General features: G+C 43.9%; 1 protein-coding gene across 1 annotated transcript in view; it reads left to right on the top strand.

Moving 5' to 3' along the window:
• Nucleotides 1-17,180, top strand: part of Non1 (nucleolar GTP-binding protein 1) — an 82,041-nt gene that overhangs the window by 12,240 nt on the left and 52,621 nt on the right. Inside the window, exon 2 of the mRNA XM_080277979.1 lies at nucleotides 14,760-14,832. Coding sequence (XP_080134105.1) covers nucleotides 14,785-14,832 — 48 coding nt within the window. The 5' untranslated portion in view covers nucleotides 14,760-14,784. The remainder of the gene's footprint in view (nucleotides 1-14,759; nucleotides 14,833-17,180) is intronic.

Raw genomic sequence — 17,180 nt, 5'->3', positions numbered from 1 at the left:
TTATGTGTGCACATCTGCCTGCTAAGTAGTTTCCAGCCATCTTTTTGTGTTACTGTGCATGTTTGTGTTGAGTATTTTGTTTGTGAGGTTGTGGCAGGGGATGGCATCAAAAGCTTTGCTAATGTCTAGTGTGACTAGGAGTGTTCTGTGTGGTGGCCTAGCTGAATTCATGCCATCGAAAACTCTCTGTGTATGGTCTGTAAGAAGGGTGTTTGTGGAATGTAGTGGCCTAAAGCCATGTTGTGACTGGGCTAGGGGAATGTGAGGTGTGACTAGTTGTAGTATCAGTCGTTCAGTGACTTTAGAGGGGGTGCAGAGGAGTGTGATGGGGCGATGTGAGGAGGGTAACGTGGGGTCTTTGTTGGGTTTAGGGATAGTGATGATATTGCCATGCTTCCAGATGTTGGGTATTATGTTGTGTGAGTAGCTGTAGTGTGATATGTTGGTGAGTGCTTGTATGCCATGTGGTCCTAGGTGTTTAAGGTGAATGTTGCTTATGTTGTCTGGTCCACAGGCAGATGAGTGCTTGAGGTTGTTAATGATGTGCTTCGTCTGGTTGTAAGTGAAAGGTGCGTAGTCTGGGTCTGTGGGGAACTGTCTCTTACGTCTGATGATACGTCGGTCTTCGGGATGGTAGGTTAGATGGCTGACTTGTGAAAGTGATTGATGAGAGTGTTTGCTTGTTGTTTGTTTGAGGGTATTGTGTCTGTTGTTGTGATGGCAGCGTGTGATTGTGTGGTGTTGCTGTTGGAAAGTGTGATGCTGTTTAGTGTTTTGTAGAGTTTGCTGATGTTTGTTTTGTGGTCAAGTGTTTGGAGGTAATTTTTCCAGTTTAGTGTTTGCTGTTCTGATATTTTACTGTTTATATGAGTGTTGAGTTCTTGTATTTGTTGTATGGTGTCTTGTGTATGGAGTGTTGGGGAGTGTCGCAGTGTGTCCCGTTGTCTGATGAGGCCTTGAATTTCTGGTGTGAAGTTGGGGTTGTCTCTCTTTCTATTGCCTCTAGGGATGTCTTTTGTCTGCGTTTTGTATGATTATATTGAAAGTGTGCACAGCGGTGTGATGTTTGTGATGGGTGTACTGTTTAGTGTTTCGAAATGTTCTGTTTCAGGTTTTTTTTTTTTTTTCCCCAACTCTGGGCATAGGCTTCACAGCCTGCACTCAAGGCCCAGTAGTCCTCCTACATACCATGCACCTCAACATGTCACCACTTCGGCGTTAACACCCACCGTCCATATTGAATACATGCTAGGGCTGTCTCATACAGGACTTTAACGGGTAAATGGAGAGTGAGTCGTCCTGTCTCGGCTACCTCCCTTTTCTTGGGGGAAGCAGCCTAGGTATATAGATAGATAGATAGATTTTTACTACACGTCGGCGGGTCTTCTGGTAGATCGGTATTGTCTGCTTTTAAGAAATTCAGATCCTTAAACTGTTCCCTGCCCCAGCGGGGATTTGAACCTGGGTCCGGTAGGACTGCAGGCCACCTCTCTACCGATTGAGCCACCGCCTCCCAGTTACAAAGGCCTCCCAGTTGGCTGACTTATAATTAGTGTATGTGTGTTTGTGGCCAGCTGGGGTGATTCTGGTTTTGGTAGTGATGATGATTGGGAGGTGATGAGAACCTAGGGTTTTGACCACTCTCCATGATGTAGTGGGAGCGAGGTTTGGGGAGCAGAAGGTGATGTCTGGAGATGATGGGAGGAAGAGGGCTTGGTGTGGGATATGGGTATGTTGGTCTAGACTGTTTAGTATGAAAAGATGATCTGTCTGGGATTGTAGTACCAGCCCTCTGTCTGTGTCAGGGTTGTTGACATGCCAGGCCGACGACTTGGCGTTGAAATCACCACCCAGGATGACGTTGGGTATGTTAGTGATGTGGCGCACCCGTGGAGAGTAATTGTGTGGTACTGCAGGGGACGATTGGGGGGGAATGTATGTGTTAGCTATTATTATGTGTGATTTATTACCAGTGCGTATTTTAATTGATTGTATATCTGTTGTGGTGTCATGTGGGGGGAGAAGTGACTTTGTGTGTGCACTGGTATCTGCAAAGTTGATGGATTTGTGTACCAGGGTGATGAGTCCACCGCCACCGCTGTCGGCCCAGTCTTGTCGAATGGTGGTGAAGTTATGAAATGTCGGTGTTTTCTGCGCTCTGTGTAGTTTTGTTTCTTGTAAGATGGCAATGTGTATGTTCTGTTGTTTGATGAATTGTGTTAGCTCATGTTTTTTGGTGTTTATGCCATCTATGTTTAACTGAAGGATGTTTATGTTGTGTGTGCGATGTGTGTCGGCTGCTGCATCACGGGGGGGAGGTGGTGTGGGTGGAGGGGAAGGGGTAGGAGGAAGTTGTGATGGAGGTAAGGGTTGAGGTGGAATGGGAGGAGTAGGGGGACTGGATGGTGTGGGAAGGGTCAGTGGGTTTGGCTGTGGAGGTGTGAAGGAAGTAGGAGTAGGATTGGAAGGGGGGTTGATGGGTGGGGGGAAGGATCATATGGAGCAGGTCCAGGTGTTTGTGTAATGTTTTCTGGATGCAAGTGTTGTGCAGGTGTAATGGGTCCAGTTCTTGCAGGAGTTGCACTGAACTGAACCCTTTGTCTGTCAGCTCGACGTGATAGGTTTTGAGCATGTTGGACATTATGTATTTGTTGGTGGGTCCTGGATTGCTCTCAATGTCCCTGGCTAGAAGAAGTCGTCGAGAAATGACAGCCGGGGAGTCATTTCTCAGTGTAGAAAAAACGGTGTTGTTGTGTGTGTTGTGTTGGGAGATGTGGTACTTGCCGGGGCGACAGAAGCCACTCCCAGGTACTCGAGCCCCGTGAGGGGCCAGGGGGGTTTGGGGTGGTTTGGCCCCCATGCTGCCCTCCTCTTCTCTTCGACAGCCTCTGGGGGGTAGACCCACGACGAAGACACCACCGCTCCAGGTCCTCAGAGTGTTGTTGGAGATACCAGTGGTATTCATCATATTGCATCTCTTGTAAAATCTGCTTCCAAGAGATTAGGTGTGCTAAGCCGACTCCATGCCTTCTTACCCCTGCGGAGTTGTTGACTTTATACACGGATTTTATTCGCCCCTGTTAAGAGTACAACTCTCATGTGTGGGGAGGCTCCCAACATACAGCTCTTTTCAATAGGGTGGAGTCAAAGGCTATTCGTCTCATCAACTCTCCTCCTCTTACTGGCTACCTTCGACCTCTGTCTCTTCGCTTCAATGTTGCCACTTTATCTCTTTTCTATCACTGCTTCAATGGTCACTGCTCCTCAGAACTGTCTGCTTGCATCCCTCCACCTCTAAGATGGGTGCGTAGCACCTGTCTAGCAACAAACTCTCATCCCTTTTCTGTCCAACTTTCTAATGCAAGAGTTAACCATTACTCGTAGTCTTTCATTTATGCAACAGGTCAACTCTGGAACTGTCTTCCTTTGTCTGTATTTCCTACTTCGTATGATTTCCAATCTTTCAAACGCAGTGTGTCCAGGCATCTCGAATTGAATGGATCTTGAATTTGGCTCTTCTTTGTATTGTTTTTGTTTTTTTTCTTGGAAGGAGCGTTCATGCAGGCCCAGCCTTTGGTTCCTTCTTCTTTGCATAAAAAAAAAAAAAAAAGTCAAGTGTATCTAGAGTGATATCACTAATGACATATGCATTTTACAAAAAAAGGCTCAGAAAAATTAAGATGCCCGGTGATTTGCTGAGGAGGACAGAGACTAGAGAGTTTCCACAGAATAAGAGATTTTCCTGAAGTGTTTGGGTCCCCTTGGGGAGGGAGGGAAAGAATACTTCACCAGTATCCCTGCTTGTAAAAGGCAGCAAAAGTGGGCCTTTTTGTCTCCAGTCTTTCCTTACTGTCCTCTTTTGTCTTCTGCCCTACCCTTTTTCTTGATGTTTGCATGTTTCTTCTGGCCTTTATTTCCCTCTGCTCCTACATGGCCATGCAGCCATATTATTGCTTGTAGATAATAATTCTTCATTATTCCCAACTTCCTAAGTGCTTGGAGCAGTGGATTGAACCCTTATACTAATTAAGGTCCCAGATCACAAAGAACATGTATTAGTCATTTGCAAAGGGTTCCATTCACTGAGTGTGCACGTTGTTTGTGACAGCAATAAAATGATAATGAACTGTAATGACAAATCCTGGCAACACTCACGCTGCGTATATCTGGGTTAATTCTAACTTCCACCAGAGATCTGAACCAAGGTGTCAGTGGTGACAGTTTTCTGCTAGGTGACTGTGGTTGCTGATTACATTATGTGAAGTTAGAGAATGGTTAGGTGAAATATGGCAAAAAGTGTAAGTTCTCATTCATATTGCCATTTTGTTTCTTTAATCCTAAACCTTGTCATCTTTCTACAGTTTTAAAGGTTGTGCAGTGTAAATCTCTTCATCACTAATATTGGGATGTCTTTTCTTTGCACCTGACATTATTTTCAATTAATTACTGGTACTTCACGTGCTTATCCTTGACTTGTGTAAATACTACCGGCATTGTGTAAAACTAAGGTATTGTACACAATGCCTAAGTATTCTATAGAATGTTTAGCGTTTTGGGGCAAAGTATGAAATACCGTAAGCTTATTTCATCCAGACCTTACATACTTTACCTAGGGATTTTAATAGTGTGTCTAGGTATTCTATAGAATATCTAGCATTTTTTTTAGCAAAGTATAATATAATAATCAACAGGGGGTTAGGCTGGGATAATCTAGGTTAAGTCAGGTTTGGCTAGGCTAAGTCAGTTTAGAAGAACGCTAAGGTAAGCATTTACCTAAATTAACCTAACCTAACCTAGCCTAATTGAACCTAAATTTAGCCTACATTATCCCAGCCTAACCTAACCACAGCCTAAATCAACCTAATGTAAATGATATGACTGATTTCACAGTTTGCGTGTTTGCTGCAGTTTGGTCGTTTCACCTGTTGCCTAAAACAAACTCAGTAATCTTCAGAATACCTAGGAAATGTGTACAGGTGATTTTATTTTATACTTTGTCATGAAGTTTTAGGCATTATATAGTATAACGAGGCATGCTATACAATGGTGGGTTTCCCACTTTGCCGGTAACATAAACAGTCGCCCTCGCCTCTCACCCCTAGCTGATTCATGAAGCTTTGTGATTGGTCCAATGTTTCTGTGTCCTGCCATCTGATTGGTCAGCAGGGTCTTAGCTAACACATGAGATTTCCCCCAAAACATTCCCTACACTTAAGGCTAGCCTTAGCTAAGGCCAATGCACTAAATTTAAGTCAGCGCTAAGACAAGGCAATGGGTCGTCGTACATGGGCCTAAGAGGCAGCCGTAAGCCTGCCTTTAACCCCTAGGCTGCTGAGAGCTCTGAGCTAAGTCATGCCCTGGTGCTGCTATTTTCAATTAACATTCGTTAAAAGCCTTCTGAGAGGTTTGTAGCAGCCTGTTGACCAGTCTTTCTGAGATGCTTGCTGCAGCCAAGGGGTTAATATTCCATATAAGGCCAGCCTTAAGGCTGCCTTCTGACAAAGTTTTGTGCATCCCAGCCCAGTAGGATGGAAGTAGAGGAAGCAATGAAGAAAGTCAAAATGGGGAAAGCCCCAGGAATTGATGGCTTGTGTGGTGAAATGAAGCATGGGGGAAAGATAGTTGTAGAATGGATATGAAGGATGTTCAGATTGTCCTGAGAGGAAGATGGAATCCCAGAGGATTGGAAGTCAGGTATAATTATTCCCCTGTACAAAGGAAAAGGGGAAAAAGAAGTGTGTGGTAATCATAGGGGCATTTGTCTTCTTAGTGTAATAGGAAATGTATATGGTAGGATACTTACCATATTGACAGAGGGAAATAACAGAGGAATTAGTTGGAGAAGAACAGGGAGGTTTTAGGAAGGGAAGAGGTTGTGTAGATCAGATATTCATCCTTAGATCATTAGTGGAAAACTTTCTTGAGAAGAGAAAGACGTTGTATGCGGTCATTGTGGATTTGGAGAAAGCATATGACAGAGTGGAAAGACAAAGAATGTGGACTATATTAACAATATGGAGTAAATGGGAAGCTCTTGAATGCCATGGGGAGTGTGTATTTGGGTGCTAAGTTTGCAGAGAGTATGGATAGTGAACTGAGTGAATTTTTCTATCTGAATGTTGAACTGAAACTGGGATGTGTCATGTCTCCATGTTCAGTCTGTATATGGATGGGGCTATAAAATAGATATAAAGGAGGGCAGTGGATGTTGGAGTGGCCCTAATGAGAGAGCGCAGTATTTGGAAACATATTGTACTGTTGTTTGCAGATAATACTATATTGTTACGTGAAGACAAAGGGGAACTGCAGGGCATGGTGAATGAGTTTGGGAGGGTGTGTAAGAAACAGAATATAAAGGTGAATGTAGGGAAGAATAAACCTATGGTTCAAGAGAAATGAAGGCATGGAATGTACAGTGAGGTTGGATGCTGAGGAAATGGAAAATGTGAGTGTAATTAAGTACTTGGATAGTGTGATGAGTAAGGACGGAAGTATGAAGGATGAAGTGCTTGAAAAGGTACAGCTTCGGATGGAAATTTGTGGTACAGTAACCCCTCCAATATCCGGATCAATAGAGCCATCGGTAGGTTCGGATATTGGTTTCGTCCGGATATTGGGCCCCAGCTTATGGACTTGTACTTATGGACCCTAACTCAGAGAAACACCTATACAACTCCCTCCGGACATGCATAGCACCTATTTAACACCCAAATCACACCAATAAGGCACATAAATGACTGAAATGAATGCAAAAGAAACATAAAATGTGGGTTTAGAAGTATGTTCATACATTAATAAACATTCTGGTACTTATGGACTCTAACCGAACCTAACTCTGAAAAACACATTCCTACTGCACATGCATGAGGTAAGTATAGTATGGAAAAAAGTACAGTATGACACATTCTGGTAAGTATAGTATGGAAAAAAGTACAATATGAAACATTCTGGCTACTTACAGCAAGTCCCTGGCCACCTCGATGAATAACCGCCTCCTCTCGGACTCTGACAGTAAGAATGATTTCCTGAAGCACTTGCAGTACACTCTTCCTGAAGTCTTGCACTGAACTTAGTCAATAACACACAGAAGTCCGTTCTCTTCACAGTGTTCACTTTAGTCCAAATAATGTTCCATTAAATTTTAGTGTTGCACATTAACTTTTCCCAAGTTTTTTTTATTTTCCAAAGCCAAAACAAAGAAGGTTAGTTACGTTAAATTTCTTTTCTACTGAGTCTTTTCTCTCATTTTGAAAACCTTAACACAACACACTTTTTTTTTCACTGCACAACACTCAAAATTCCCGTGTGGTCTAGTGGAGAAGTTCTTGCTGTTTATTCGCTGTCAGAGTCCGAGAGTATCACTGGCAGGCGACCAAGGGGTGCATCGGTGGGTCGTGGTGATGGCGTACCGACTACAGAAGACTCTGAAGATAGCCGCAAACTCACATCGAGCGGTGACTCCACTGTAGCTGATGTGCTGGGCTGTGGCTCGGAGCATGAGGGCCTGTCTTGGGGAGGCAACGGAGTGGAACCAGGGCTTGGCACAGCGGGGGTCACGGGCCTGAAAAAACTGTCAGTCGTTGACTGACGCAAGGACCGACGATTCTGGCGATTGATGATGCGCTGCCGGAAAGCACGCACTTCCTCCACGAGTCCCAAGGGCCCCATCTCCCTGTTGCAGTCCGGGTGTTCCAGGTAGTCTAGGACGAACTCTAGATGTTCTCGGAGTGCACTCAGCTTGGGGATGGCTGGAGTAGTGTCCTGCTGAGAGGAGTCCGCATCATCATCGCCTTCGTCGTCGGAATCTTCAAGTTCGGGACTGACACCAGCAACCGAAGACGCGATCTCGATATCAGACAACGTCTGATACCCAGGATCGCCCTCGTCGTCGTCCAACCACTCACGAACATCGTCCACATCAACATCGTCGCCGTGCGTACGTAGCCGTGCATGGAAGTCATCCACATCAAACCCTAGGAAATCGTACTCCACATCTGTTCCGAGAAGCAGACGAGACCAACCATTTTCAAGAGTTTTCACAGGGACTTCCTTCTATGCACTATCCCAGTTGTACAGCGCAGACTTGATGTTGTAGCGGCGAAGGTTTTCCAAAGTCCGCTTGCCTCGAGTGTCACGTCCTTCCCTGCGCTCGTCCTCGTCCTCGAGAACAACCATCACCTCGTCCAGGAACTTCCGACGGTACAGGCGTTTTGTTGTCACGATCACTCCTTGGTCCATGGGTTGAATGAGAGCAGCCGTATTAGGTGGCAGAAACATGCACCTAATACGGCCATTCTCAGCAACCAAGTCCTTGTCGCACAGGTGGGCAGGTGCATTGTCGAGGAGAAGGAGAGCCTTTACCTGGCCGCGAGGAATTCCCAGTGTCTTCGTCTGGTACTGGATGACCTCCTTGACGAAGTGACGGTGAAACCAGTCTTTGAAAATCACAGCTGTGAACCATGCTTTCAAAGAATGGTACCATACGACAGGAAGGACATCCATCACCCCACGAAGGCACCGAGGCTGCTTTGCACGGCCAACAATAACGGGCTTAAGCCGGTGCATGCCGTTAGCATTGGCACAACACAAAGCAGATATCCGTTCCTTAGAAAGCTTGCGGCCAGGTACACGCTTCTCCGTCTCATCGGCTAGAGTGTTCGTTGGCACCGAGTGATAGAATAGGCCAGTTTCGTCAGCGTTATAGACTTGACCGAGAGTGAGGCCCTCCCTGTCGATCAAGCCTTTCACCTTGTGCCGAAACTCGTCCACTCCATCCTCGTTAGCATCCAATGCTTCGCCACATGCTTTATGGTTAGTAAGGCCATGTCGCAACTTGAACGCGAAGAGCCAACCCTCGGATGCCTTGAAGTCTAGGGCTTCGTGAAGCCTTGCAAACTTCTCAGCAGCAGCCTTCAGCTCTGTTCCACGTACCATCACACCAGCTGCACGTTGCTGTCGATACCAAATCAACATGGAGCGGTCAATTTCTGCATTCTTGGGGGTAAACATAACCTTCCTCTCCACGTTCGTTTGCTTCTCGACGAGAAGTCAGCCGTGTACTGCATGAGCTTGTCTTGGGAACGCTTGATATCGAACAAAGTCGACCGGACCAGGTTGAACTCGCGGAGAATGCGTGAAGAAGACCAACCCGCATCAACTTTCTCCAATATCTCCCGTTTCTTCTCCAGAGTCAACACCACTCTCTTCCTTTTCTCAGGAGGCGGGGCCATCATCACACACTAAGAGGAGGGCAGAGAGCAGCAGGAGGCACCGCCACAAAAGCGAGCACGTGGGCAGCCATGGCGAAGAGCGTAGGTCCAGTCGCGGTGAGAGACAGGCGGGAAGTGGGGAGGATGCAGCGGCGCTCTATCGGACGTCGGAGGAATGACGAACCAAAACAATGCTCTCACGCGGCGCGCGCGGCAAGTTCAAATTACGGACGGCAAAAAATTGATTTTTTAAACAATTTTTTTGGATTTTCGGACCATTTTGGGAATGTTTGATCCCAGGACGATAAGGTTCGGTTAGTGGGGATGTTCGGTTATTGGGCGTCCGGATATTAGAGTGATTACTGTACTGGGTAATCTGCCACTAGAGGTCAGGTTAACTGCACACATCTACCCCCTAACTCCCCCTCCTTACCCCCACCAGAACACTGATTTTTGAGGTAGATGGATCAGAGATATGAAGCTTCGCTCACTTGCATGTCATGTTGCATGTAATGTTACAGTAAGAACTCATTATAATGGCCTAATTGGGGCCCAAACCATTCCGAAAAATGCAAAACTCCGATAAAAACGACATCCAGACTTCCCCCTACTAATCCGGACTTTTTCCAATGTATCAGACATTAGTCCGGATCGCATGAATGGTTTTTAACCGTTTTGACCACCATTGCGGTACTGTACTGTGTTATAACTTCACTACATTAGTCAAATGGTATAATACAGTAATCCCCGTACTATCCAGACGCCCACTTCCGGACATCCCCACTTACTGGACATTGTGGGCCTGGACCTTCAGAACCCAAAAATGGCCAAAAAGATAAAAAATCCCCGCAAAATCCGAATTTTTTCCCACCCGTAATTTGAAATTGCCGCACGGCGCCGAACAGCTGTTACACCACCGACCCTCACCCGTTCCTTCCTCCCCCCCTCCCCTGTCAGGGTTGCCATTGGGTATTTTTCACTACCAAATGTGGGCCAATTTGGTCATGAAAAATTCGTTTGGTAATGAATCAGAGTAATGCATTACCAAATGGATTTTTCACATGTATGAGGATACACAGGATGGAGATGGTGGATTGTTTGCTCTCTCTGATTAATCTGCTAAGATACGTAGCGTGAAAATAACCAACATGCTATTAATTATACGAAGAGTGATTACATGTATTTCTGCTGTATGTATAATTAGTGAAGAGTAAATGCTAGCTTTATGAATTTGGTAATGAAAATTGAGGAGTTTGGTAATATGGCCGTTGCAATCTGGCAACTCTGTTTCCCCCTCACCAACACCCAAACAGTTATTGCCTAACTTCGATCGCAGATGTAGCATATCGTAATGGGAGCCACACGTGCTCATTTTTTTGTGAATAAACTGCAATACCTCGCCACTAGACCAGACAGGAATTTACAATGTTGTGCAGTGTAAAGAAATTAGAATTAGAGTGCAAAGGATTAGCTGTGGAGTGCAAATGGTGGTTGAAACTGGCCTGGTGCAGTTAACAATGTGCAGTGTTAAACAGTTATAACTCACAGTGCAAAGAATTACTGTAAGTGCAGCACAACACTGGATTACTGTACGTGCTTCAAGAGCATTTTCACAACTGCCAAAACCTTACAAAAGGCAGCCACAAACGTTCTGTAATTACCCAGGATGAGGTACAGTCACTTCTAATGTCTCATTCTTTGGTTCCTTTTTGTTTATTTCAAGCTTTATGTCCATTATTGGTGTGAATAGGGTGTTAAATAGGTTTAAATATGTGTTATGCATGTCCAGTAGGGAGTTACTTAGGTGGCTTTCAAAATTAGGCTGGGTTAGGGTCCATAAGTACCAGTCCAGGAGCCAGGGACTTGTTGTAAGTACCCAGAATGTTTCATATTGTACTGTATTTTCCATACTTACCTCTAAAACCTCAGTTCACACTTTTATGTCCCATATTGGTGTGAATAGGGTCTTGGGTGCTATACATGTGCAGTAGGGAGGTGTTTTTCTGAGTTAGGCTAGGTTAGGGTCCATAACTACCAGTCCAGGAGCCAGAGACTTGTTGTAAGTACCCAGAATGTTAAATATTGTATAAACTAAACCTCTAAAACCTCATTCTCTGCTTCTTTTGCATTTATTTCAGTCTTTTATATCCCTTATTGGTGTGATTTGGGTCTTAAATAGGTGTTATGCATGTCCAGAGGGAGTTGTATAGGTGTTTTTCTGAGTTAGGGTCCATAAGTACAAGTCCAGGAGGCTGGGGCCCACTATCCGGACAGGACCACTTTCTGGACTTGCCTTTGGCTCTATTATATCGGATAGTGGAGGGATTACTGTATGTATAATAACACAGTAGAACCCCGGAATTCGTACACAATTCGTTCCTGGAGGCTGACAGTAGATAGATAGATAGATAGATAGACAGCTCTGGACTCCCATTATTGTGGTTGTGTGTGTGTGTGTTTTCCCATTACTCTGGATTCCAGCTACTTTTGCAACTTTCCTGAAACCACTTAATGGTTGGTGGTGGTGACCATCATCCACTCACTTCCCGTAGTTCTGTCAACTTTAGGTGACCGTACATTGAGCGACAAGCCTGCTGGTTTCCTGTAACCCAGGAACCCATTTATAACATTAGGTGGTAAGCATATAACCAGATATTGGAGTGATGTGGAGCCTAGTATGGGTGGAGAGATGCAAATGCAGAGTTCATCTGAGAACAAACCTCTACACTCTTCTCTGAACATCATTATGGTGAGGTACAATCCACCACAAAAGAACTGGTTCACTGCATGGGATGGCCCTGCAAGGGCAATTGCTTTCCTGTGGTTGATGAGTCTGCTTGGCCAGAATGACGATGGATAACAACAACTGAAACCACTTGACAGCTGCCATGATAGCCATTTGGTTAGCATTGCTAGTTATGAATCTGCCGTCACTGGTCTCAATACTCACAAGGCCTATGGGCCTGATAGGGTCCCTCCTGTTGTCCTCAAGAATTGTGCTTCTGTGCTTACACCCTGCCTAGGTAAACTCTTTCATCTTTGTCTATCAACTTGCACCTTTCCTTCTTGCTGGAAGTTTGCTCTCATTCAGCTTGTCCCAAAGAAGGGTGGCATTCCCAGCCCTCTAACTATAGCTCAGTTGCTTTAACATCCTGTATTTCAAAAATTTTTGAGTCTGTTCTTAAAAAAAAATAAAAAAATAAAGCATCTTTCCCATCACAACCTTCTTTCTGATCATCGGTATGGGTTCCACCAGGGGCACTCCACTAGTGCTCCTCTCACCTACCTTTCAGACTCCGGGTCATCCTCCTTTCGATACTTTGGCAAAAGCTTTGCCATCGCACTTGACATCTCAAAGGATTTCAGTTGAGTCTGGCATAAATCTTTCATTTTCAGACTGCCCTCTTATGGTTCCTATCCTTCTATCCATGCCTTCATCTCTAGCATTCTTTCTGGTCATTTTGTAGCTGCTGTTCTAGACAGCCACTGTTCTTCTCATAGAGATATCAACAGTGGTGTTCCTCAGGGCTCAGTCCTATCACCAGCTCTTTTCCTTTTATTCATCAATGACCTTCTAAGCTGTACATCTAACCCTATCCACTCATATGCTGACGACTCCACCCTTCACCTTTCTATTCGCTTCCTGCAGCGTCCATCTCAACAGTTCAACAAGCAAGGGATGAGGCACACCTAATGTCTGACTTGGTCCATATCTCTGATTGTGGTAATAATAACCTTGTTGTTTTTAATGCATCAAAAAGTTATTTCTTACATCTATCCACCCAACAAAATCATTCACAGGAGTCCCCTCTAATTTTAACAATATCCAGATCAATCTTGCATCATCTTGAAACATACTGTACTTGGGATTTCATTCTCTCGGGATTTATCTTGGAAAGAACATGTTACCTCTCTTGTAAATCTGCTTCCATGAGATTGGGTGTGCTACGCTGACTCCGTACCTTCTTTAGCCCTGCACAGTTGTTGACTTTATACATGGGTTTTATTCACCCTTGTGTAGAGTACAACTCTGTATATGTGGGGAGGCTCCCCACACACAGTTCTTTTCAGTAGGGGGGAGTCAAAAGCTTTTAGTTTCATTAACTCTCCTCCTCTTACTGGTTCCCTTCAACCGCTGTCTCTTCACTGCACTGTTGTATCTTTGTCTTTTTTCTGTCGCTACATCAATGGTCGTTGCTCCTCTGAACTCTGTGTGCATCCCTCCACCACTATTGCGGGTACATAACACCTGTCTAGCAACAAACTCTCATCCCTTTTCTGTCAAACCCTCTAATGCAAGAGTTAACCACTACCCACAGTCCTTCTTGTATGCAACAGGTCAACCCTGGAGCTGTCTCACTCTGTCTGTTTTTACCAGCCACAATAATGAAGCTGGTATGTTTTTCAGTTTGTGTGTGTGTGTGTGTGTGTGTGTGTGTGTGTGAGCACGATAACTTTGCAACTGCACAAGGTATCATCACAAAATTTTACAGGTGTGTAGTAGTGGGGGGGGGGGAAGCGATCACGAGTTCGAAATGAGTGAAATTAGGTCAAGGTCTGTCTGTCTGTTACCATGGTAGCTTTGTCACCGCTCAAGATATCATCAAAAAAATTTACAGGTGTGTAGTAGGGATGTAAATCTACGAGTATTGTTTTCAGTCTGTGTGTGTGTCTGTTAGCACGATAACTTTGCAGCCGCTCAGGATATCATCACAAAATTTTACAGGTGTTTAGTAGAGATGAAAATCTACGAGTTTGAAATTGGTGAAAGTAGTTCAAGGTCTGTGTGTCTGTTACCACAGTAACTTCACAACAACTCAAGATATCATCACAAAATTTACAGGTGTGCATTGGAGATGGAAATCTTCTTCAAGTTCAAAATTGGTGAAAGTATGTCAAGGTCAAGGTCACATTTCGAGCCGCAGTAGATACGTATCGGCATGCGGCTGGTGTGATTCCCCTCTTGGGGGAGGCCTGTAGTTCCTGTTGCCTACGATCTCCAGTCTTTCAAAACAGTGTGTCCAGGCATCTTGAAATGAACGGCTATTGAATTTGGCTCTCTGTTATCTTGTTTTTGTTTTCGTGGAGGAAGCAGTTTGCAGGCCCTTGGCTATTGGTTCCTTCTTCCTGAGGAGGGAGGGGAGGGTTTCCAATCCTGATGTGGGTCACTGGTACTGCCCTTGAGTACTGTACGTAGGATAACACCCAATGGAGGTAATATGGTACTGGTAAGTGAGTGGTGCACTGGCCTTGTATATTAGTTTCAAATGCTTAGTTATGGAGATGAGTACCATAGCCATGCACGTCACAGCGTCTGCCCCCACCTTCACCTCAGCTTCTAGATGTTGTGGTTGAATGGTGTTGACATAGTTTTGTATTAGGGTTGTCACTGTTTATTGCCCACCTATATTGGTCCTTTATGTTTTTTAATGATTTTTGGTGCATTTATTTCATATGTGGCATGATTTTATGTCATTATCAGTTACTGCATAATAGTGCTTTGTCAGTATTTAGTACAGATGCTGAGTGTAACTTCAACTAATATTTCAGGTGAGAACCCCAGAAGTCCTCCAAGATGTCGCACTACAACTTCAAGAAAATCACCACTGTCCCGTCTTCTTCGGTAATATCACTGTTGTACCAGTTGTGATCTGCTGCTTGATACTAACAGAGTGAACTTTTTGCCACAGGAAATCTTAACTTCTATTCTGACCACTGGTGATGATTTTATCCAGCCACATCGAGGGGTTAAATACATTCCTCAGTATCCCTTTTGTAATGAGAGATCTTGATTGTTTTGTTTCTGACTATGGGGGAGTTTTTAAAGGTCATCTGCTTCCTAGCTGGTGAGACTATAATTCTGAGTCCTGGGCCCAAAACAGTATTGCAAAAGTCCTGGGTCCAAAACAGTATTGCAAAAGTCCTGGGTCCAAAACAGTATTGCAAAAGTCCTGGGTCCAAAACAGTATTGCAAAAGTCCTGGACCCTAAACAGTATTGTAAAAGTTCTGGTCCCAAAACAGTAACGTAACTGTCTTGACTATTATACAGTATATGTCTAGGTAAACTTGAGGTTTGCTAAAAACTTAGACCACTTAAGTCACTAAAATACTTTTTCATAAAGAATAATATCACTTGGATGTATACTTATGACTGGTTATTTTGCTTATGTGTAAATTGGTCTTCCGTCTGGTAATCCCTTAAACACTGTACTGTACATACACGCATACATCATCTGATCCTGTTTTGCCGCATGAGGAGAGTAGGAGCCTGGGGCTAGGCAGGTTGGTACTGACATTTAAGATGAGAGTGACCAACCACAAACAACCCTGAGTGGCATTATGTAAGCAATAAACCCCAACTATTCCTTGGATGTAAACCAACACAGGCTCAATCCGGTTGGAGCATCTTAATTACCCACTAAACCACCAGGCATCATAGTTTGGTTATATGGTTACCACTCAGCATAGTAAATGGTGTCCAGGTGTACAGGAAGGCATTTGGTTTATCACTTAGTGTAGAGTCACCCACAGACAGAAGGAAGAGGAAAGAAAGAAGGAAAGAAAGACAGAAGAGAAAGGAAGGAAGGAAGAGAGGAAAATGCAGTCATCCGAGAGCTAAACATAGTTAGTTCTTTATTTTAGCTAGTAATGAACTTGGTGGTGTTGGCCTTCATATATACATTCTTAAATTATTTCTGAGTAAGAGTAGAGCTTTACTGAAGCTTGCCATTACTTAATTGTCTGAAATCCTATATTTACCAAATACCACTACGATATTTTTGCACAGTTCATGGGCAACCATTTGCAGTGACACACAGTTTTTACTAGCTGTCACGGAAGGCAGACCTGAGTTCATTTCTGCAGAGTGACTACTGTATGTTCTCATCATTCTGTCATGCCAACCCTATGTTGAATTACAGTGATCAAGGTTTTGAAGTTCACTACCGTATTTGTTTGATGTGTATGATGTACCTTGATTTTTCTGAGGCAGAAAAAAATGCAGGTTAATCTAAAGTGTGAGTGTCTTACTGAGCTTGGACAGACTACTCCCTTCACTCCACTAAGGTAAATTTAATGTTTTTCTTTCAGTCCATATGAGTTTGTTCAGCTCTTGGGAAACTTTGAACTGGATAATTATGCAGCCCACATTAACCAAGTCACTATGAAGATGTTCTGTCCATCCATCCATCATCTAATCCTGCTTTGCCCCATGAGGAGCATGGGAGCCTAGGGCTAGGCAAGTTGGTCCTGACATTTAAGATGAGAGTGACCAGCCTCATTCATCCCTGAGTGGCATAATGTGAGCAATAAACCCCAACCACCCTTTGGATAGAGACCTGCACAGGCTCAGTCCAGTTGGAGCACCTTAATTGCCAACTAAACCACCAGGTGCCATAAGTTGGTTATATAATTACCACCATGGTTGGCATTAAAAAAAACCACCCCCCAAAAAAACAAAAAAACAAAAAACTAAAAAAAAAACAGCTTAAGTGTGTGTGTGCTTGTGTGTGTATTTTACTTAATATAGTTAAATTTTACTTACAGAACTGTAGGTTTACATCATACTGAGTCAGGAGTATTCAAACCTACCTCACCCGTCAATTTCCTGTACAGTACAAGTTAACAGAGGCTTTGTCCTACTGGACCACCTTGTAACAAAAACAACATGTCTTAAACAAGTGTCTGTTCTTCAGATACCAGTAACACTTAAAACATTCTGTGTCACTCTAAATTACTTTTTTGTTGCTTATTTTAACAAATTTACATATAAATATAAGGAATAAGAAGAAAAAAACTGGGTTGGGATTTAAAAAAAAAAACTCGGGTTTTTTTCCAACCCTGATTTACCCAGCATAGTAAATGGTTTCCTGGTGTACAGGAAACCATTTGGCTTGTCACACAGTGTAGAGTCACCCATAGGCAGAAAGAAGAGGAAAGAGTGAAGGAAAGAAAGACAGAAGAGGAAGTGT

The sequence above is a fragment of the Coenobita brevimanus genome, chromosome 71 (assembly GCF_032717465.1).
Source record: "Coenobita brevimanus isolate Jiangsu-jjx chromosome 71, ASM3271746v2, whole genome shotgun sequence".
NCBI classification, from domain to species: domain Eukaryota; kingdom Metazoa; phylum Arthropoda; class Malacostraca; order Decapoda; family Coenobitidae; genus Coenobita; species Coenobita brevimanus.
Note: the sequence above shows the minus strand (reverse complement) of the source record. Positions and strands in the feature narration are given on the sequence as shown.